Source organism: Amborella trichopoda, chromosome 13 (genome assembly GCF_054954075.1).
Source record: "Amborella trichopoda isolate Santa Cruz 75 chromosome 13, AtrichopodaSantaCruz75HAP2 v2.0, whole genome shotgun sequence".
NCBI classification, from domain to species: domain Eukaryota; kingdom Viridiplantae; phylum Streptophyta; class Magnoliopsida; order Amborellales; family Amborellaceae; genus Amborella; species Amborella trichopoda.
This window is the reverse complement of record NC_142348.1, coordinates 36,917,890-36,940,277: the sequence shown is the minus strand read 5'-3', so window position 1 is coordinate 36,940,277 and position 22,388 is coordinate 36,917,890. Positions and strand designations below refer to the sequence as shown.

General features: G+C 37.8%; 1 protein-coding gene across 1 annotated transcript in view; it reads left to right on the top strand.

Moving 5' to 3' along the window:
• The first annotated feature begins 7,141 nt into the window (after positions 1-7,141).
• LOC18446342 (Tetratricopeptide repeat (TPR)-like superfamily protein) overlaps positions 7,142-22,388 on the top strand; it is a 28,924-nt gene continuing 13,677 nt past the window's right edge. The window contains exons 1-2 of the mRNA XM_006856462.4: positions 7,142-7,662; positions 12,830-12,916. Of these exons, the coding sequence (XP_006856524.1) occupies positions 7,483-7,662; positions 12,830-12,916 (267 nt within the window). The 5' untranslated portion in view covers positions 7,142-7,482. The remainder of the gene's footprint in view (positions 7,663-12,829; positions 12,917-22,388) is intronic.

The window sequence follows — 22,388 nt, the reverse complement described above, 5'->3', positions numbered from 1 at the left end:
GAAAGCACACTTTTGCAGGTTGAGCTTGAGTTGATATCTTTGAAGTCGATTTAAGTTGGTCCGACGGTCATCCTAGGTCTTGGATATGACTTGGATGTTGTCCACGAAATCTTCTATGCTAATGTGCATCATGTCATGGAAAATAGAGGTCATAGCCCTTTGGTATGTGCTTTGGCATTTTTAAGTCCAAAAGGCATGACTCGGTAGCAATATGCTCCCCATGGCATGATGAAAGACGTTTTTATCTGATATTCCTAAGTCATACCGATCTGATTGTATAATGAGAAGTCATCCATAACTGATAACATTTCCTGTTTAGCAATATTGTTGACTAGGGGCAGTGGAAAGTCATTTTTGGGGCATGACTTATTTAGATCCCTGAAGTCTACACACTCTCATATCCTTCTCGGGGAAGACTACAATGTTGGCCAACCAGTTAGAATAATTGACAGAAGCAATGAAGCTTGTCAATTTCCTTCTTGGTTTTTCCATATGGATCTTTAGTCACAAGGGCCTTTTTCTTAATCGGGGTCACCTCTTAGCAAATACTGAGGTGGTCCTAAACTATAGCGGGGTCTAGCCTGGTCATGTCGATGTATGACCAAGCGAAGACATCCTAGTAGTCTTTGAGGAAGGCGATCATCTTGTCTTGTTCTTCAGGCGACATAGAAGTCCCAATTTTCGTTATCATCCTCTAAATGCAGATTGACATCCATCATCTCTTTGACAATGGTTGTTGAGTTACCATTAAATTTATGCTCGGATAGGTCGATGTGGGTCGCGTAATACGGATTGAATAAAAGTTTTTCCAACAGCCCACTCTTCTGGTTAATTTGACCCCCTGTGATTATTGGCTTTCTATTTTCCTGATTTTCATTGTTATGTAAATTCAGAAAAATAAAACAAAATAGGAAAAAAAAAATGAGAAGAGATAGAGCTTAGGACTTAGATTCTGTTTATTTTATCTTTTTACATTAGATTGAATCTTATATAGTCAGTTTCGTCGAGTGCTTTCCTTACAATAGCTAATTCAGAAAGAGATATTAATCATGATCATCCCCCTCAATATTGTGAGGTAAAAAGGCTGAACATTTCATTAAGGGAAATATATAACATGTCATTAAGGGAAATATGTGGGTGGTTTTTCATCACCTCTTGATGCTATATAAGTTGCTCTCATGAAAAGTTGTGCTGGAACATTGCCTTAGGGCAGTGGTGCTTGCCTCATACTGCAAGAACTATGAGTAAGTGGGTTTGGATATCCTCAAGGACTTTCATAATTTTCTCTATCTTATGTAGTTGAACCATCAACATGATGGTGATTGGGTTAGCTAATTGGTTGTCCAGTGCTCAATGAACCGACTGACCAGGTTGCCTTGAAGGTTAAGCTCCATAAACCAGTCATGCGGGGTATAGGGGCAGTTGTTGGGTAGTGAGGTCTTCGAGTCCAATGGTCGGATCATCTACCGTTTGAGTAACATATCCTTGACTTGCCATGCCAAGGAAATATGCTTTCAAGGTAGGGTTCTCACCAACTGGTGTCGAACCCTATTGGCTCAGAACTGGACCCCCTACTAGATGCTTGACTCTTCATGGGTGACCCTCGGTTTGAGGATATGGTCATTATTTGATCAACAAAGTTGACCTTGATCAAGCCGGTAGGTTGGGAATGGTCTAAGGTTTGCAGTAGGGCTCGACTGGATGAATTATATGTTTTTTGAATACTGGCCCTCGACTAGACCCCTTGATGAATGAAGGTGTTCTAGAACAAATGAGGTTGATGATCTCTAGTTCCAAAATGGGGGTCATGTTGGTCACCAATTTAGAGACTGGGATGGCTGGACACGGTTCCATGTAAGTTGAGCTTCAACCTCCCACTGGGATTTCATGGGTCTAAGGGGTAAGGTGCCCCCAAGACTGACAGCCTGATATCTTAGACTGAGCTAGGGATGGGGCCAGAGACTTGGGCTGGGTTTGGTGGGGTTCATAGCTAGAAAATTGTGAAAAGTTGTTAAGTTTATTTGGGTACCCACGGACGTACAAGCCTGTGTTGACAACCATTGATTAACAGAGGGGCGCTCATATGAAACCATTGATCCCAAACCTTACCTACTCTAACAAGCTAGTTGCCCATCATGATTTGAACACTGATTTTGGGAGTTTTAAAAAATTTGAAATGGTTTTCCAGGTTTCCTAGTCTATCTGTGTGGGGAGTGTGGGAAGTAGCACTTTTGTGAAGTGGGTACTAAGTGGTGCGACAACACACAATTTGAATAAAATATTACAACTGAAATATTTTGCTAAAAGTAAAATATGGTAGGTAAAGAATAAAATAAGCAACTATAGTTGGAAATGAAACCAAGAAATATGTTACCTAATTTTCTCTTTATTTTTTATTTATTTTTAGTTTTTGTTTTTTACGTTTCAACTAATTACAAAGTGGAGACAGAAAGAGGAGTTGTTGACCGGAAACTACAGGGCCTATCGGAGATGCCGGAACCTCTGACACCAGTGACACACTATGCATCGCTAAGAACTTGTTGGGCTCCACTAGAGCTCGTGAACTCCTAGCAGGCTCTGGTGCTTCCAGGTTCGGTCTAAAGCAATGTTGGATGCAATTACAGAACCATTTTATATCATCAGACTATCGGCTCCAAGATAATAGAGATCAGAGAAAAGTAGATCAGGGCCACCCTAGAAAGGGACGTTGTAGTTTGTCGTTGATGCACTACAACAATGACTAGAGGTAGACTTTATTGAGCAAAATGACGAAAAATGAAAACAAAAAGAGATACCCTAAACAGTGACCAAATTCCATAAAAACAAGAGATCAAACACACCGTCACGTCCGCACTAAAGATCAACAAAAGCTGAGTAAGAAAAACAATAGCGATGCCTATTGCGCTACTAAGCCATACAGTCTTTGCACCACATTATGCATCGGTATTACTGATCTCTTTCTATACCCCCTGTTGTTTCCTATTTCCTGATTACTAGTTTTCTGGTCTGTCAAAAAATGCCCCTAAAGTGTAGTTTTAGGGGTGTTTCTAACGGGGTTTTACAAATTGAGCTTAACGGACCCACGGTGACACCAAACTGTTTACACATAAAATCTAGATGAAACATACTACGTGAAGTCCATTTCGTTCGAATTTGTGCAAAAACTCGGTAATTTAAAATCTTTTTAGAGATGTGTCCCGTCAAATTCCAATATGTGAGGAATTAGTCTCGAAGGAGACCTCTTTCTCGCATATTGTCGGTTGGCTCAGACTTGTGTAATATCCATGAGGAGTTTTGAAATATTTTACAGAAAGTAAAAAGATTAATAATGAAGGAAATAGAATATGAAAATACTTACAGGCTAGCCCTTTGGCACGATACCTAGAGTTAGGGCCCGGATCTGACATGATGGGGCATGTCACTTCTCCTTTCTCCTTGAAGGTTACTAAACTAGAAGCCTTCTCGGACTTCTAGGGAGAGATGTCAAGCAATGATCGCCTAGGTCTAGAAGGAATGATCTTCTTCTAGGATTGGTTGAGTTGCATGGGGTTTAGGTTTTGCTTGGCTTAGGGCTTAAGAAGATTTTCCTTGAGTTGCCGAGGGTTTAGGGTTTGACTAAGGCATTTATAAGACTGGCATTGTAGAGGCTACATGTCAGGTTTCCTTTGCTAGGAGTCCCCTAAAACTGACCGAAGAGCCCCCATTACAAAAAAATCATTTGGAAAACCAAAACATGGACACCTAGCTCAATCTAAGCAATTGAATGGTCAACAACACTATGCATTGGGCTCAATAGGTCCAACGACATATATTGCATCGCTAGAACATAATCAATTTCTAATATCTTGATTTCTTATGAGATCTTGTGATTTTGTAAGATTTCAGCTATTTTGGACCTATACGAACTCCAGTCAAACAAATTTTGAATATTTTTTGGTATTGTGGAATATTTGGATGGTCCTATGGTGTATGAAGCTAGTGTGGTCCCTAGGGTGATAGAACTCTCAAATTTGGAGGGGGTATCTACAATACAAATGTCATTAGCTAGTTTTATTACAAGCTAATTTTCCTGATTAAAATCAAACTGCCCTATCTTAATCTCTCTTCCATCTCCCACACACACATGTACAAAAATTGGTTGAGAACTACTTCCATAAGGGTACATGGAAAGCCTAAAAATAGATTAAATTAGGAGAGCTATTAGGTATGATCAATGTGCGATCATGGGATGTGTAGTTGATAATTTACTATGCATATACCTTGGCCTCCCTTTGATGGACCGTCATTTGCAGATCAGCCCAATATCTTCTCATTGAAAGACTTCAAGTAAATTTGGACTCCTGAATATCAAAATATTTATCACTTGGTGGAAGAGTAATTTTGATCAAATCAACTCTATGTAATATACAAGTTTTATTATATTTCACTATTTAGAATGCAAAACCAAGTGACCAAGATACTCGAAACAATAATGAATAACTCCCCAATGAAGAGAGTAGAAACTTTCATTTGATAGCTTGAGACAAAAGTATGTATACCAAATAAACTTGGTGGCTTGGGAATCAAAGACTCATGAACTCTACCCTAATTACTAAATGGTGGTGGAGATACTATAGGGAGGGTGATAAACTATGGAAACAAGTGGTATAGTCTAAGTATCACCAATAGCAGGTAGGTGGCAGAGTTAGAGGCTGCCTAAATCCTCGAAAGAGTTTGGAGAGATATTACTTGCTCTAAGATCCCTCATTCAAAGAAACACTAAAAAAATGATAGGTAAAGGGGAACAATATCATAAAATTGGTGATAAAATTTTGCACATGGAGTTCCCTGAAGACTCCCAAAATTTGACAAATCAATGAGCAGTAAATAAGGAAACGACCCAAGGATCAGGGATTCGTGCTATACGATTTTTCGATCATATATAACAAAGGATTACTAGATCTCTTTATTTAGCAATACATATGGCATATGGAGAGGCTGCAATGTTTCCTCTAATATCTAACTAAAATGGATTAAACAATATGAAGGTCAATTCTAATGGAGAATTCTCAGTTAGGTCACCCTATCGGTTGAACTCTACAGCATATTCGTACCCTTCGATTCTGTGACAACCCACGTACAGGAACTCCCCACTTCGCATAAAGTTCAATATTACACATGGAGTTTAGGCCTTGGTAAGTTGCTTACTGTTGACAAGCTCAAGAGAAAAGGTAATGTTCTAACCAACATCTAACATGAAAAGAAAGTGAGGATCTTGAAGATCTTTACTTGCATTGCTCACTCACAAGGGAGCTATAAAATTGGCTTTCAAGCTTACTGGAATGCAGTGGGTTGCTTTCACAATCGTAGCATAGCTCCTTAATTTACGCTTGATATGATCATTGGAAAGATTGGTATGCTGCTGCCTTCTATTTGATGCCCTGGTTTGACAAATTTGGAAAGAATGCAAGAATACAAGATTTAAAGGTATTGTGATGGCTGATGTAGCAATGATATCAAAATTTTAGTGACGATTGATAACAAAGCTAGTGTTGCTAAGTGAGGAAAAGGGATCTAAGAATGCGAGATGGTTAAGATGAGAGCTTGGAAGAACCAGAGAAATCGGAGATCGTTCCACCACCACAAAGGTGTGTATCATTAAATATTGATGGCAATTCTCTTGAAAGTCCAAGTTTGGTAGGGTGAGCGGAATTCGGAGGAATCATCAAGGAACTTATATATACACTTGCTCAGGTCCATGTGGCGTTTGTTCAGCAATCGAGGTAGAAGTTCCCGCCCTGTTATAAGGACTTAAATTGCTGATTAATGCTCGTGGGAATGTTCGATCGAGTAGGTCACTAGATGAATGCCATTAATTGGTGCATGCATATATTCAATATATGCTTTGGCATATCTTCAATGAAACAAGCGGCATTTTAAGTAGATGGGAGCTTTCTTCTCACACTCTTATATGGGATTGTCCATAAAGACACAATTTATCGTTTGTACATGGAGGTCACAATCATTCTTACTCATTAGATGTCAAATTGGATGGTTTAGAGTGAGTCACGAAATCCGAGAATTCATTTTTTAAAAACTTTGTGTCTACTCAGAAATCAATTTTTTAAAACTTTGTGTCTACTCAATAATACTCTTACAACCACCCATTTTGATACTTAAAGAACAAAAATGATCCTGACCTCTAGGTACAAAAGATAAATAGTTTATTTGTACTTTGTAGGCAAACCTCGGTTTTTTAAAAGAAGGACGATCAAAACAATTTTGTCAGTTTTAGAGGGGTTTTTAAAAAGCAACTTGTTATGGCGCGTTCATCCTTGTAATCAATAAGAAGAGAAAAAATGAAATTCAATGAAAAAAATAACAAGTAAACACGAATGGACAACCCAAAGAAAGGGTACGCTACATTTGGGGTAGATGGGGTATTACATCGTGAACTCAAAGAGATTATTTTCTAAGAGGCAAAGGGTCGGATACAGGTCGGGTTAGGCTGGATTTGGACCTAAATAGTATTGTGTTCAAAATTTGGACTCATAGTGGGACCGGATTTGATAAGATCCATTGCCACATTATAACTATGAGTTTTTTTTAAAAAAAATCTTTTTTTATTATCATATATCCTATGATTATGAGCTTCTTATGTTTTGTTTTTTTTTTTTTCTAATAATACTGTAAATATTATCAATATTGTGGCAATATAAATACCTAGCTCATACCTAAAGACACATTATTTCCATCATATATCCTATGACAATGAGTGCGAGTTAGGTTCGGTTGGACCCAGATCTAGATCCGTATAATATTCGGATCTATAATTTAGACTTATACTATAGTACTCGGGTCTAAAATTTGGACTCATACCCAAACGTAAGGTCCATCTACCTGTCGAGTCCTAGTTCTAGTCGGCTCTAATCATTAGATCGTAGGGCAGGATACTACGTCGAGTGAGGGAAGGCCTAGGGCATATGGGGCATGGCGCCCCCAAAAATCCCTGCCGTGGCTCGTGCAAACCCCGATTCCGACGCTGTTCCAAATCTAAAATCTAAAGGCCCATCGTCTCTCTGAAATCCCTTTAAATCACAGAACCCCATGCTCTCATTCCGAAAGCTAGAAAGAAACCGGCACCCCCCGACCAGAGCAAGAGACCCACCCCACAATTCACAGGTGCCCAACCAAAAAGGAAAACGAAGTCTCTTTCTTTCTATCTTCACCAGCTTAGCCGACCCTTGCGCCCAAAGCTAAAACAAAAGAAAATGGAAGATTTAGGGGGGGAAACACTCACTGCTGCTCGCTGCAAACGCCTTCGAACCCCTGGTCCCTGAGCGCCTTAACCCCTACTATCCTCTCTCAAAATCTCCACACTCTTTTTGTCTCTCTAGAATGCGCATCTGAACCAGATTTCCATTGCTGCTCTGTCTTCTGAGGGTTTCGCCCACACGGGGCTGTTTTGATAGGGGTTTTTGGAGAGGTTGATCTGCGCTATCCATGGATTCTAAAGAGTCTCTGCAATCTTTAAATAGGGATGGTTCTTCTGATGAGGATGGGAACCTCTCTGTAACAGCGGGCATGGCTAAGGAGGCTTCTATTCTTTTTCAGTCGAGGCGATATCAGGAATGTCTCGATGCTTTGAACCAGCTTTTACAGAAGAAAGATGGTGATCTAAAGGTGCCTTTGCTTTTGCCCTTTCCTTTACTAATGAGTTTTTCATGTAGTAATGGATTGATTTTGATGAACCCTTGCTTCTAGATGCTTGTTTTTGGTTTTCAGGTCAGAAGCTTTAGATAGGGTTAGACTTTGTATGCTATACTATTTATTGCATTTCTTATATTATAAAGATGGCTCATTTTGCTTCTTTTTTTTTGTCTTTTTTTTCTTTTTTTTCGCTCTTATTATGTTCTATCTCTCCATTTTTTTTCTGGCAAATATTGTTGGTATCTTTGAGATTGCTTGATTTCCTACTTGGGGTTTGTGTCTTCTACTCATTAAGTTGGTGTCCTCTGTGTTTCGATAACAAATGCAAATGATGGAGGATACATTCCCACTAGACTTCTTATACCTGTTACTCTTACTGGGGCATAAGCACATACAACAGTTACAATATCTTTTTTTCCCCTCCTTATTGAAGAACATTTATGAAATCTCTTTTTGTTATCCTCTTGTGCCCCAAGTTTGTTGGTTCATAAAATAAGAGGACACTTCTTTTACTTTGCGTAAATGTTGAGGATGCAGCTTACTGTTTTAAGTTATTAAAAGTTTAGATTTTAATGAGTTTTTTAGATGAATTCTCTACTTGCGGTGGTTGTCCTTTTCTCATTTTAATATTTCATTTTATTGGACGGTGGTATGTTCATTGACATGACTAATTTAGCCCCTAATATTAGTCCTCAGCTTTGCCTGCTGAATGGCACACTTAACGGTCTATGCCACTTTTTTTTTTTTTCCTTTTGGGTAAATAGCCTTTATTTGCATTAAACTTGTTCCTTTAAGATACTTTCTGTTTTCTTGTTATACGTGGATGTTTCTGTTGAACCATAAATCTGCGAGAAGAGTTGATCAGAATTATTTTTCAAAATATAAATTTGGTTGTAAGTTTAACCACAATCATTGACAAAACATGAGTTAATGGGAAACAGATGTTAAATTATAACATCATCATCATCATCCGACCCTTATTCCAACTATTTAGGGTTGGCTATACAAATTATGTTCCTCCATTCTGCTCTATCAATGGAACAAAATCGTCCATCCTAATTGGTGCTGATCTAGGTCGACGTTGCAGATGGCCAATCCATCTAAGTCGACTTTCCCTCATCTTATCATTTATTGGAGCATGTCCAGTCCCTAAGTTCTCTCGGATGTATTAATTTTAAATTTTATGCTTTCTTGTCTTGCCAATCATCTATCTCAACATCCTCATCTCAGCTACATCATTCTATGGACTCGTCGCTTCTTGACAGTCCAACATTCCATCCCATAAAGCATGGTTGGTCTTATAGTCGTTCTGTAGAACTTCCATTTCAGTTTCATTGATATGCGATGATCACATAAGAGTCCAAAAGCCTAGCTCCACTTTGCTTACCCAACTCGAATTCTGCGAGCGGCATCTTCCTCAATCTCTCCTTTCTCATGCCTTAATTCTATCGACCCAAGATATTGAAAGTTTGAAACTAATCTGCTTTAGGTACTTCTTGCTATTACTAGACATGTTTCTACTCTTGTTATTACTAAACATGCATTCCATATATTCTGTCTTGGTCCAGTTAATTTAAAAACCTTTAGATTTTGGAGCATCCCGCGAAAGTTCTAACTTCGTGTTGATGCTATCTCTAGGGGAAAAAAAAAGGAGGTTAATTTATAGCTTGGAAAAAAGAAAGAGGTTAATTTATGAGACAACACTCGAAAACAATCTTTAGTTGACAACTGGACAATATTAGCTTGACGAGGAACTTTAGAGACAAAACATGATATGAGAAAGATTTGATTTGCAACTTATCTATCTTGGTAGTTTTGGGAATTTGTTGTCTATTCTGAATGCTATATTACATGGATTCTTTTGTTTGGGTGCCATACCCATGTTCAACACATACTAACAAAGATTCTTATGGATTCCTCTCCTTTTTTACTATCCATTGACTACATCATTTAGCGATTGGATCTTTTCTGTTTTCTAGTGGAGACACATGTAACAATTTATTTCATACCCATGGAATGTAAAATGGATATGACTCTTAATTGGTGTAGTCTAATTGCTTTTTCTTCATGAACAGCTGAACAAATTGGTCGACAATGATGTTCCTTTTGCTGAAATAATGGGAAGATAGGAATCCTTTATTGATCTAGTGCTATTGCTTTTAGGTTTACATCCTCTCATTTTCTCCCTTGCCTATGAAACATGACATTGTTTTCTCCCTTTTTTTTCTTTTTGTGAATGTTAACAAGGGGAATGGAACCCAAGACATCACATCGTGGCACCTTCCACCCTGACCACCTGTGATTGTTGATATCTGATGATAGTCATGAGCATTGACATGGGCAATATATGAATCCTTGTGAGGGGTGAATTGATCTCTCTCCATTGCCCCAAGGAGGGCATGATGGCCCATGTGTTGACTCCCATGATTAGCCTGTAAAATCTATGTACAGGTGTTGTAGCGGACGTCAGATGATACAAGTTTGTATATTTCAGTTATGTAAAGCATTTAGCAGCTTATCATGTTGCTCACTAACCTAGAATTACTATTTATTCTGACATACATGTCATGTAGGTAGCTATTATTATCTTATTGTTTGTGCAATGCACATATTGTCTTTGGATCCATGTTTTTTGGTCCTTCACTTAGATTCATTGACCCTGATGCCAATGCAGAGGATGAGATATGATAATCATTTTTAGGTTCACAATGTCTATAATCTCAATGAAATTTGGGGTATAGACTAGGACTTGGATGTAGGTGGATATTTTTTTGGTAATGTCCTACTCATTCTGTGGTTTTAGCTGTATTTAATGGCAGTATACACAAACTCTGCTATAGCCAGTGGTAAAAAAAACATATCAAAATGCGTGGCTAGCTGTTTTGACCCATCCAACCACTGGACTGATACGACATCTCAAATGTGCTCTACTATATAATATATATATATATATATATATTTGTGTTTTTATGTGTGTGTGCATAGGTGTCTGTATACATGCAAATGCTAGCTGATTTGATTGAATGGGCCGAGGTTTCAAAGCAAAGCTTCAAATGATGTTGAATAAAAAGCGCCTATACTTTATAAAAAGCGCTTATACTCGCGCATGTGTGTGCTTGTATATACATATAAGTGAATGCTACTTGACTTGATTACATGGGTTGAGCTTTTCAAATGATGTTGAATAAAAGGTGCTTATTCTTGCTTGAGTGCGTACTCCCTTCAAATCATATCTCTAACCTCATTAGACACCATGGATTCTCTCTCTTTATTGATTCCTTGCCTTGGCTCACTCCATTCAAGGCATAGTTTCTGCTGGTCCGTTCCCTGGCACCTCTGCCTCATCAGTGGCATTCTCACTATCAATTTATAGCTTGCTTTCTCACAGTTGTAAATCAGAGTGCGTTTTGGCTTCCTTGCTAGTACCTTCTAAGCTTTGAAACATCTCTTTTCAGCTCAGGCCGGCCCTCATAATCAGAACTCATTCAATTGGTTCGGAACCATTGCTGAGACAGAGCCTACACCTTCCTCGCCCCTTTGGGGTTCATTGAGTCCATCAATTGGCTTCTCCCCAGAATTCCTAGCATTTGCTTCTCTATAGCAGTCAAAGCGCTCACTACTATGACAGGGCAAGTTGGTTCAAGGTCAAATTATTGGCTAAGAGTTGACCACTCACGAATCGGTGGAGTTCAAAAAATGGAATAGTTGTTTTTGGGAATGCTTTCTTCTGCTCATTCGCCAGCCATAGACTTTTACGGGCCAATACATCTGTGGGCTCCACTAAGGCAGCGGATGGGAGGTTGGTTTAAGATGGATTCCATCATTACTCAATTTAGAGGGCTTTTTGCTGTTGCGAAGCACTCTAAAACTAAAAGAGTGCTTTGCTACCCTCGTAGTGGCCAAGTCTTGTCAAAACCCTCATTTTAGAGGCTTTTGCAACGTCTCTCTCTCTCTCTCTATATATATATATATAAAATGTCAAAACCCTCATTTTAGAGGGCTTTTGCAACGTCTCTCTCTCTCTCTCTATCTATATATTTATATGTATGTATATCATGTGTGTTTTTGTATGTCTATATATACATGGATTGGAAATTTATCAAATTACCTATGAGAGATGAATAATTTAACACTGTACTCATATCTTTTAATTTAATTTCAAAATACCCATAAAAAACATGGTCTTGAGTTGGATTAGTTGCAAGTGGCCTAAATGTTAAATACTTCATCTCATATGAGTATTATATATATAAAGTCGTCTTTTATGTATCGTGGGTGCAGTGTTTCAAAAAGAGCGCTAGGCGGCACTTAGGCGGTCGGGATGGGAGGGGGGTGGGGGTCCAGTAGAATTTTTTTTTTTTTTTGGTCTTCTATCTTTAAAATAACCTTTAATGGGTTTTACGTTTCAAATGAACCTAAAACCCACAATTTTGCCCCATTAGTATTAAAAAAATGATCCAAATATACCCTAAGGAGCCTCATTTACACCCTTGGGCGGGCGCCTAGGCGGGTTCAGGTGGGCGCCTAGGTGGGCGCCCATGGATATCCTCCTAATTTGGCCGCCTCGGCTTGGGCAATGCACCCAGGCCTTCTGAACCGCTTGGCGGCGGCCCAGGCCCTGAGCGGTCCATTTTTTAAAACACTGGGTGGGTGTTTCAAAACGAAGGCAAAAGCTTGCAATAGCTTCACGTGTTCCAATGAATAATTTCTAATGGGTACCTGCATACTGTGATGTTATTTCTATGTGTAGAATAATGCTATTCATATATGTGGTTTACGTAGTTGCAGAACATCTGTCATGTTTTTTCTAGGCATAAAATGGATGGGTATTGCATGTTCTGGGAATGATGAGCAAGATGGAGATAATCCATTGGGGTACAACGGGTGTTATGAATTTCTCCAGGAGTTGGAGCATGGGAAATGCTAGATGGCTCGTCTTCTTCTCTTAGTAATTTGGCATTGTCTACCTTTTGAGAGCTTAGCTCTTATGAAATGTTTGAAACTTCATACTACATAAAAATGCTGGCTTATGGATTGGTGATACTAATTTATTGTTAAAGTTGGAAACTTTGATGAATTATCTTTTATCATTGAAATTTTAGTTATGGCTGAATCCTTTGGATGGATGTTGCCTTTGCAGGTTGTCCTCAATATTGCCATCACAGAATACTTCCACAATGGTTGTTCTGATTTGAAGAAGTTGCTTGAAGTACTAAAACGAGCTAAGGCAAGTGGCGTTTTAGTATCTGCACACTGCCTTATATGTTTTTCTTTCTCTTCTTTACTCTCTCCTTTAAAGCGATTTTATTTGAGTGCTTTGGTGGTAAAGTGCCTTGTCTGTTGCAGCACACATTTTCTGTCTACCCATGAGAAAGATGTAAAGTGCATTTTGATATCTTTTCAGTTTTGGGCAAGCTTTCTATGCTTCTCCTACAACATAAAACTTATATAATTCCCCTTGTCCAACCCTCCATTCTGAATGGAGGGCTAAGATTGCCCCAATCACAATGTCATGCCTCTACACAATTTTTTTTTTTTTTTCTATAAACTATTTTGACACCAAATTTTGGGCGTCCAATCCTCTATTAAACTCGCACTTGTAGAAAATATAAAACAAATATTCCCAATGAAATAAAATGACCAAACTCCCCTTGAAACTTTCAAGGAGTATTTTGATCATTAAATTTTATCGAAAAAATTATTTTCAATATTTTTTGTAGGTGCGCCCCAATGAGAAGATGGCATGTACCAAATTTCATATTCATTCAATTTTATAAAAAACATTAAAAATATAATGCTCTGAGGCGTCGGATCTAAGATCAAACGATGAGTGACTCACTTAATCAAAATTGAACGGCTGGATGGTAGGGGAAGCATAGATCTTCTATCTTGTAGGGAAGTATAGAAACCTTTCCCTTCAGTTTTTTCTCTTTTTTTATTTGTTTTATAAACATTCCCCATGAGGAAAAAAAAAAGAAAAGATTTTGCATGAATCTTCTCTAGTGAAAATGATGTTACATTTATCATGTTGTTACTGAATGGTGAAATATGGCAGGATGCTGGTTATTTCTTCAAACACATCATAATCATGGATATATGTGAGAAATAATCATCGATGTATGTGACAAATATGTTTTGGAAATTGACAAATGTGTTTTGGAATTATACAATGGGACCATTTTCTTTTGATACAAGGAGGTCATGAATGGTGAAATATGGCATATTTTTTTAGGATGATGCTTATTTCTTCAAAACATCTCAATCATGGATGTATGTGACAAATATGTTTTGGAAATGTATACAATGAGACCATTTTATTTTGATACAAGGAGGTCATAATTATCATTGACCATTAGATTTGAAAGCAGGTGGTTGTGGATGTGTCATTGTTTGAGCACAGAGTCCAAAATTAAATTTCTCGAATTGTGACAAACTTTCATCTATTGGATTTCACATCCAATGGCTAGAAGTGATTGTGACCTTGTACTAAAAATAAATGGTCTCAAAGTATACAATCCCATATGTTTTTCTGCACTAATCCTATTTTACTCATTTTTAACAATCAAATTGGCTATACTTCTTTGTGTGATAAACAATTCTTTTTTTTAAATTTTTGACAATTCTTGGAATCTAGAGCAGGGTTTGGAATGAGTTGGGAAGATCCCCACAGTAGGGAGTACTGTACAATGCATATTTCATGGATCTCGGTCCCAGCTGTTTTTGGGATCTTGATCCCAATGTTCTGGGATCTTATTGTAACTGGAGTCACAAGATTGGTTATTGGATAGCTTTATGTGACTTGTATAGTACTTCACTTATTCATGTTCAAAAGTTCCACTATTAGGATCACGATCCTTAAGAGTGGAGACTGATATCAAAAAATCTTATAATTGAGATCCCTCACCCAAAGCGTTCGAGCAATATTTTGGAGTGGAATTGCCACATGTATTGGCGTGTCTAGTAACTAGGGGTGGAAGTGATGTGATAACACTAACGTAAGTTTATATGCACAGAATTAACAAATATATTGAACTATTACGTGAAATATTCATTGCCACCATTTTCCTAGAAGTGGTCTTGAACACCTTGCAAAACATTCGACTTAGTTTTAAGCCGTATGGTTCCTCAAGAAGGCTGTTGTGAAGCTTCTCCAACCCTCTTGAGGTGCATGCCTTATCATGCTGCATGCTTTAGGCAGTGTTTATTGAGAAGCAATGATGTCTACAGTATAGTTATTAGGACCTCCCAACCAAGGGGTTCATCCCACTACGGAAGCTTGATTCTACGCTCCAGGAGGGGAATCTTGCGCATCTGTTGTTTTTAAACATTAGGATCTTGTTCATTCCTATTGGCCATCTAGATCCTGAGTTACATGGGATCCATGTTACTTTGCATCATATCTGAGGGTTCATAGGTAAACTGAACTGAGGTTCCTCCAATGTTGGATCAAGATTCCTGCAGTAGTAGACTTTAGTGTCCCTCTTGCCCTCTTTAATAGGTCACAAGTTCGAACCTTGAGCTTCAATTTAATGCTAAGTAAGGATTATTTTGCATAATTAGTTAACATGTTTTGTTCACACAGAATTTCTGATGGTGGTAGATTATCCCTTTGTGGGTGGGTTCTTTAACAGTTTACGAGTTACCTTGAGTTTCAACTTAATACTTTTCTTAATACTTTTTTATTTAACAAAGAAGGATGGCCATGGTTGTTATTGCATTAAATTAAGTCATAAACTTTACTCAAAGAGTGCAAGAATTATAATATTACATAATGATCCTGTTTTCTTTTTTTTTTTTAGTTTCCAATTATATTTTTTTAAATTGTTTACTACATATTATATAAACTACACCTAAAGGAGTACATAATATTAAATTATTACAGAATGATTGGATATCTTACATTTTTCAATAAAATCTTGAAACTTTAAGACCTTCATTAATTATTTATAATATTATACGAATTGCATTCCTGACCTAGGGAACCCTAGTTAATTGCCATCGAGGACCTTGATTTTTAACAGGAAGGAACTCGAACCTGTATCATTTGATCCCTAGAATTTCGGTTCGAGCTCCCCAATATATTGAGATCTCGATGCCTAAATTTTGGGTGTATGGACAATGATCTTAAACCTAGAGACCACCTAGCTTTTCATGATCCCTCACTCCCAATCCGATCCTGGAACCAGTCCTGATCCATATCCTGTTAACTATGGTCTTCAATTATTGCCCTACGACTCTATGAGGACCTGAAGAAACTCTGGTGTGTAAGGTCTCAGTGACAAGACAATTATGAAAGTGAATTGCTGTTAGTGAGATCAGTCATCACAGGCAGATTTGAGGCAACCAAAGAAAAGATAAATCTGCAGTTATGTATGAGATGTCAACATGGGTAGTTCGAGTGCAGCAGAAATGCATCACTAGCATACCGAGGATAAAGTTACCCATAAAAGTAAAAGCATCCAGAGGAGTTATAGAATCACTATTGTTCAGTTGAGTCATGACCGTTAAAAGTTCGATGAAAGTGAACCACAAGGTTTAACTACAGATGGGTTTGCTTTGGGGGTTGCAGTTGATGCCTGATATGGAACTGCAGAAAAGATTGTAAGACCAAATGCGTAAAGGTTACTACATACTGAATCATTATTGAGTTTAGTGTGTTGAGTGCAAAAAGAAGATAAAACGGTTACTACAGAGCCAATCATTGTTGGGTTTAGTTTGTTGAGTAAAAAAAGACGATAAAAACTGTAGTTATGTATGAGATGCCAACACAGGTTGTTGGATTGCATTAGAAATGCAGCACTAGCATAGAGACGATAAAGTTATCCATAAAAGGACAAGCAAAGAGAGGAGTTATAGAATCAGTTTGGTTAGTTGAGTCATGATGGTAAAAGTTCAATGAATGAAAGTGAACTTCAAGGTTTAATTGCGGATGCGTTTGCTTTGGGGGTCACAGCTGAAGAGTGATCTGGAACTGCAGAAAGACTGTACGGACTTAGAATAGTTGCGGTGTGATAAGCCACACACTAAGCAGCCATAGTGGAACACCAAATATGTGAAGGTTACTACAGAAACAATCCTTGTTGGGTTTAGTGTGCTGAGTACAACATGGTTAGATTACTTAGATTTGCAGTGGGAGGCTGATATCTAGATTCTTCAAGGGTATATTCGCTACTTTGTTTTCAATTTCTCATTGCAATTAGTGGTAAGGCAACCTAACATGATGGATAGTGGACTCAAGTTGGATTGGCATTGGTGAGGTTCTAGCGGCTTGCTCTGAAAGGTTTATTTTGCCCTAAACTGTTGCCCTGTAGATTCTCTACAGGGCACCCTCTTCCTTAATTAATGAGCTGATATATACATTGTAGCTTTAGTAAGTGTAAATCAGGGATAACTTTGAGGATGCTGAATTTTGGTGCCAAAGATTTCTTCTTTCTTTTTTTGTATTCTTCTTTTGAATGATGAAAAGTGAGAAAAACGTATACTGTGTCAAAGATGTTTCATGAGGTTTTACTTAGGTTCCTATCATATTCAGCCAAGTTTGTGTATCTGAAATCTACAAATTCTAGTTGTAGGATGAACTAAGCATTAAGTATAAAGCATGTTAATGTTGCGTTCAAATGTATGTGTATATAAAGGGTAAGTACATTGGGATCCCCCTTGTGTATCCATACCCCAAGAAACAGAGTGCTTGAGTGATGAGCGGACATAGTTGTGGAATAGTTGTTTTGGTGAAATTCACAAATTTGAGCTATGTGCATGTCTCCATCTTGTACTGGAGTGAGATCTTTACTTTATTGGAAGTTCCTACTTCTAAATTGAGTCCCTCCTTTGAGTACATCAATCCAAATGCCTTGATGTGGGCCCTTGTTGGTTGAAAGAGTAATGTGAAGAGTAGCATGCCAGAAAGCTAGTGTTTGTTTGTATTCTAGTATGATCTTTTTGAAGAATCTCTTTCATTTATTCTTATTTATTACTCACTACTTGTAAAACTGCCAGTTTGTGTGTGTGTGTCTTTTTTTTTTCTTTTTTCTTTTTTCTTTTTGTTTGTGCGGGGGGGGGGGGGGGGGGGGGGAGAGGAGGGTTTGGGTCGTTGGTTGGCAGACTAGTTTGAACTTGCTGCAATAATTTTCGGAAAAGTGCTATATGTGTTGTGGGATGCGTGCCTACATTGGCGGCCCCCAAGGCATAAACCATCCATTCCAAAGATGGATGTAAATGGTGGTCCCTCCCAAAAAAATAAAAAAATAATAATAATTAAAATGAATGGTCTAAACGTTTCCTTCAAAAATTATCATTGTTAGTTTTTAAATTATTTATTTTTTACATATTAACAATCCAAAAACTTATCATTTTTAGTTTTTAAATTATTTATTTTTTACATATTAATAATCTCCATGTTAGAGATTATATATTTTAGGATCAAAATCCATTTCAGAAATGGATTATTAAGAGGGGGCAATTTCTACATTTGAGTTCGGGGACTCAGAAAACGTGTCCATAATTTTACGAGGAGGGTAGGGGAGGACATGAGATCCATTTTGTCATGTGGGAGGAGGCATTCAGGCTTTTGAATGAGGAAGGTCGTGGGCTATGTATATAAAGATGGTAGTTCATTGTTTGTGAAGCAGCTTTTGTGGATCAAATATCTGGAATAATCATTGGAGCTGCTAAAATTTGGATAGTGAGCTGGCTAATGAAATTTTTCCCTTTTATTTATTTATTTACAGTGAGGGATTGTCTTGATGTCACTAGGTGGGCTGAGTGGGTGGTCAAAACAGATGACTTGCAGTTGTGATGTTCATGTTTGAGTCCAATGATGTAATATACATGTTTTGAGGTCGTCTAACGAGGAAATCTTCCTTTGACCAATGATAGGGTGGGTAGGAAGTCTTCACTTGTGGAAACAGGGCAGTATGTTATTAGAGGCCCTTCATTTGGGACGTCTTTCCTATTGAAAATTAATTTTAATTCTCTCTTTTTTTTTGGATAGTTGAATGAAACATGTTTTATTATTAGAATAAAAAGAAAGTCATTATATGGGCATTGATCTCTCTCTCTGTTTTTGTTTTTGGTTTGGCGGGGGGGGTTGTAATGGACGTATTGAATTGAAGTTGACAATTTATTTAGGTTTGTGATTGGAGATTAAAAGGACATGTTATGTGGAAATGCAACTGATGACTAAGAGCATAGTTGGTGGAATCTTCTATCTAATATGGCGCTACTGCTCGTGGAACGTGATTCTGCAGTTTGGGAGCAGAAAGTGATTCCAAATGCATTCCTGTGCTTTTGGGAGCGCGTTCCATATTTTCTTGGAAACACTCTCTGCAAATGTTGTTGAGGAAGAGTTCCTCTCTCCTTTGGTTGGCTTTATTTTTGGACTTACATAATGTTATACATGGAGAACTTTGAGTTAAGAAATGGGGACATTCTCATTTTAGACCACATTGAAAGAGAACTCAACCATCAAAATTGTTAAATTGTTTTATTCAGTTTATTTTATTTTTATGTATTTTTTATTATTGTATGGGCACTCCCGTGGTACTTCTTATAATGAACTTCTGGCAAGCAATGAACTTGTCCTGCTCTAGATTTCTCCCCTGCTCCCAATAATTGTGGACAAGAACCTCTTGCGAAACAGTTTTTTTTGTTTTTTGTAGTTGGAGGATTGGATATTATGCTCTTTTTTCTTTTTTGAAATGTAGGACTGGATATTATGCTTATGAAGTGATTCTTGAAATATTTAAAGGGGGGACTTTTGAAACTTCGAATAATCTTGATGATGAATCCCATTGGGAGCAGGACAATGGATGAAGCAATTTGATGCTTAGTTTGATGGCATCACCCTAAATATTATATGCTGTAGGAAATTTGGCATTTAATGTTTTCTGTTATAATAATGTATTAGTGGGAACCTTCTTCTGTTAGATCAGGTAAACCTATCATGAGCTATCTTGTAACTTTGTATTTCATACCAGTTTAAGCAATATATTTGCAAGTTAGAATAACAAGTGACTATCACAAGCAAGTAGAGGTGGCAATGGGCTGGGTCAGCCTAGTCCTAGGCCCTATAGGACTGGCTGGAGCCCGGCCCTTGGCCTTAGTACCTATCCAGATCAAGCTCAAGAGGCCCTGGATTTGTTAGGGCGGTGCCGGGCCAGACTCTATCGTTAGTCTTTGATGCCCTAGCCCTCGGACCACATTTTGCGGCCAGGCCCTAGTATGTTAGGGCAGGCCAACCGGCCCATTGTAGGCCCTAAGCAAGAGATTAGCAGTGTTTTCAATGAAGCAAAAAATGGTCTGCTTAGCACCTAGTTTGCTGCACTGTGTCACCTTGGCCACCTAAGTACCTGCTGGTAAGTGCCTGCTGGTCCTAGGCAAGCCTTCTAGGAGCCATTGCCTTATAGTTCCTGCCTGGGTGCCCCCTTGTTTGAGGGCTGAAATTGCCCTTTGGCCAGGTGCATTTAAGACCTTTCTCCCCATTTTAAGGGGGTAAAAGAATTTAGGGTTTTTGTTTTTGGTTTTTTGGGGGGGGAATTCTAAGCCTGCAAAACTCTTTTTAGGGTTCTCCACATAGTTATTGGTTGTTGGGTTCGGGTGCATTCCTGGGGACAGGAATTGGTTCGGATCTGCTGAACTGTGGATTGGTGGAACATCCTTGTTGTTAGGATCGCTGTCCGTACGATCCTATATCAAGGGAGCTCGATCCTTGTCATATGGAACCTCGATTCCATGATGTAGGAATCGCAACAGTGATATATAAGGGATCACGAATTATATTTAGATTCACATGACCATTGGGCATAAACCTAAATCAGTGCATATGAATCAATGTCAAGTAGAGAAAACATCATGTACACTGCATCTTACACTAGAGAACCACAGTTCTAACTCACTAGAAACGAGGATCACAATATAGGGATCCATGTTCCATCCAAGATCCCTTGCTGGAATCTTGCGATCGAGGTTTCGGACTAGGTCTGTGACCTTGCCTACAAGTTTCTGGCAATTATGGTTCTCCAAACCAAAAAAAAAAAAATCTTTGGACTTCTCAATTTCTGTTGAGATCAAAAAAGTTCAAGAAGTTTGAGAAATCACCATACACCTTTCTTAATTGGATTCATTGTGCACTATCAAGAGTGGCTATAAAGAGGATATTTTGGGTCATTTAAACTTGATATTCATACAAACATTGATATGGAGATATGAGCTAGCGTATTTAGCCATATGTTAATGATACTTCAATTTTGGGGTGGGCAACACGAATCCTGTTCCGCCATTGCACTCTATCAAGTGCCATACCCTTAGTCAGCCCATTTTCTCACTACTTCCATCCATGTCCTTTGGAGCCTTCCCCATGGTCTCTTAGAGCATTCCACTTGAACCAAAATATTGTTCCTAACCGGTGTTACTCTAGGTCAACCATGTATGTGACTAGACTACCTAAGTTTACTTTCTCTCATTTTATTGCCTATTGGAGCTACCCCAAATTGCTCTCTATTCTATTCTTGTCTTGCCACTCATCCGAATTATATTGTATATAGTATCTTTATTTTGAATTATAATTCACACACGCACAAAATTTTTATAAAGTAGCAGCCTTAAACAATCAGATTAAGGTGTACCAACAAACTTTGACAAAAATGTAGTTTTCATGATTGAAATTTTTAAGATGGTTTGAAAATCTATTTCCAACCCCAATTATGAAATTTAAAGCTCGAAAGTGTATTGAGTAGATCTAGAAACACTTGACACACTTGATAACAGATGGGCCGGATATTATGTCACAAGGTGCCCCATTTTTTATCACTTGAAATCTTTTTTTTTTATTTATAATCATACAAATCCAGGTCAAGATGATCAATTGGAATGTTTTCTAGCATTGGAACAACATTTTCTGATGAACTTTTGAGGTGTGCCCTTACTTATACTGTATAAGATTGATGCTATATATAATGAAACAATCTTAAAAAACCATGCTAGGCCTATTTGTTTGACCCTAATTTTTAAATATATACTTTTTCTTTTTGCTGAACAATCACAAAAAAAAGAAGAGAAAAGACAATGTACCCTAAAGGACCCGAAATTTTGCATAGGCACTCTCTTCATCCCAACAACTACTTCCAAAAAAAATAAAATAAATAAATTCAATTTGCACCTTATATATGGTTGAAATGACCCCCCCCCTCCAATAATGAAACTTGACCGTTCATTTGGTGAATTTTAAGATCTAGGCCATTAGTAACTCAAAATCAATTTTTTCTTTTAACATTGCTAACCAAAACAAATCCATGTAGAAAATTTGGAAAAGGAAGAAAGTCTTTCTAAGGCCTAGATCTAAGCATCGTAATTGAAATGGACGGTCTTTATTAATTGGGCTAAGAAATACTTTCTGGGGGGTATTTTTAAATTTTTCTTTTTTGTGATTGTTCTTTAAAATGTAAAGGGTGTATGTTTAAAAATTGGGGTCAAACAAATGTCTCTGACATGGTTTTTGAAGATTGTTTCACTATGAGTGAAATTTTGCAGTAATTTCGCTCATGGGTCTAAAGATGATCAAACATTCAATAAAAAATGGAACTGTTGAGTGTGTAGTAATATTTTAATTTTATTTTTATATAAATGGGCTCGACATGAAATTTGGGGTTACGTGTACATCATAACACCTCACACCTAATAAAAAATATTACACAGTTCAGAAT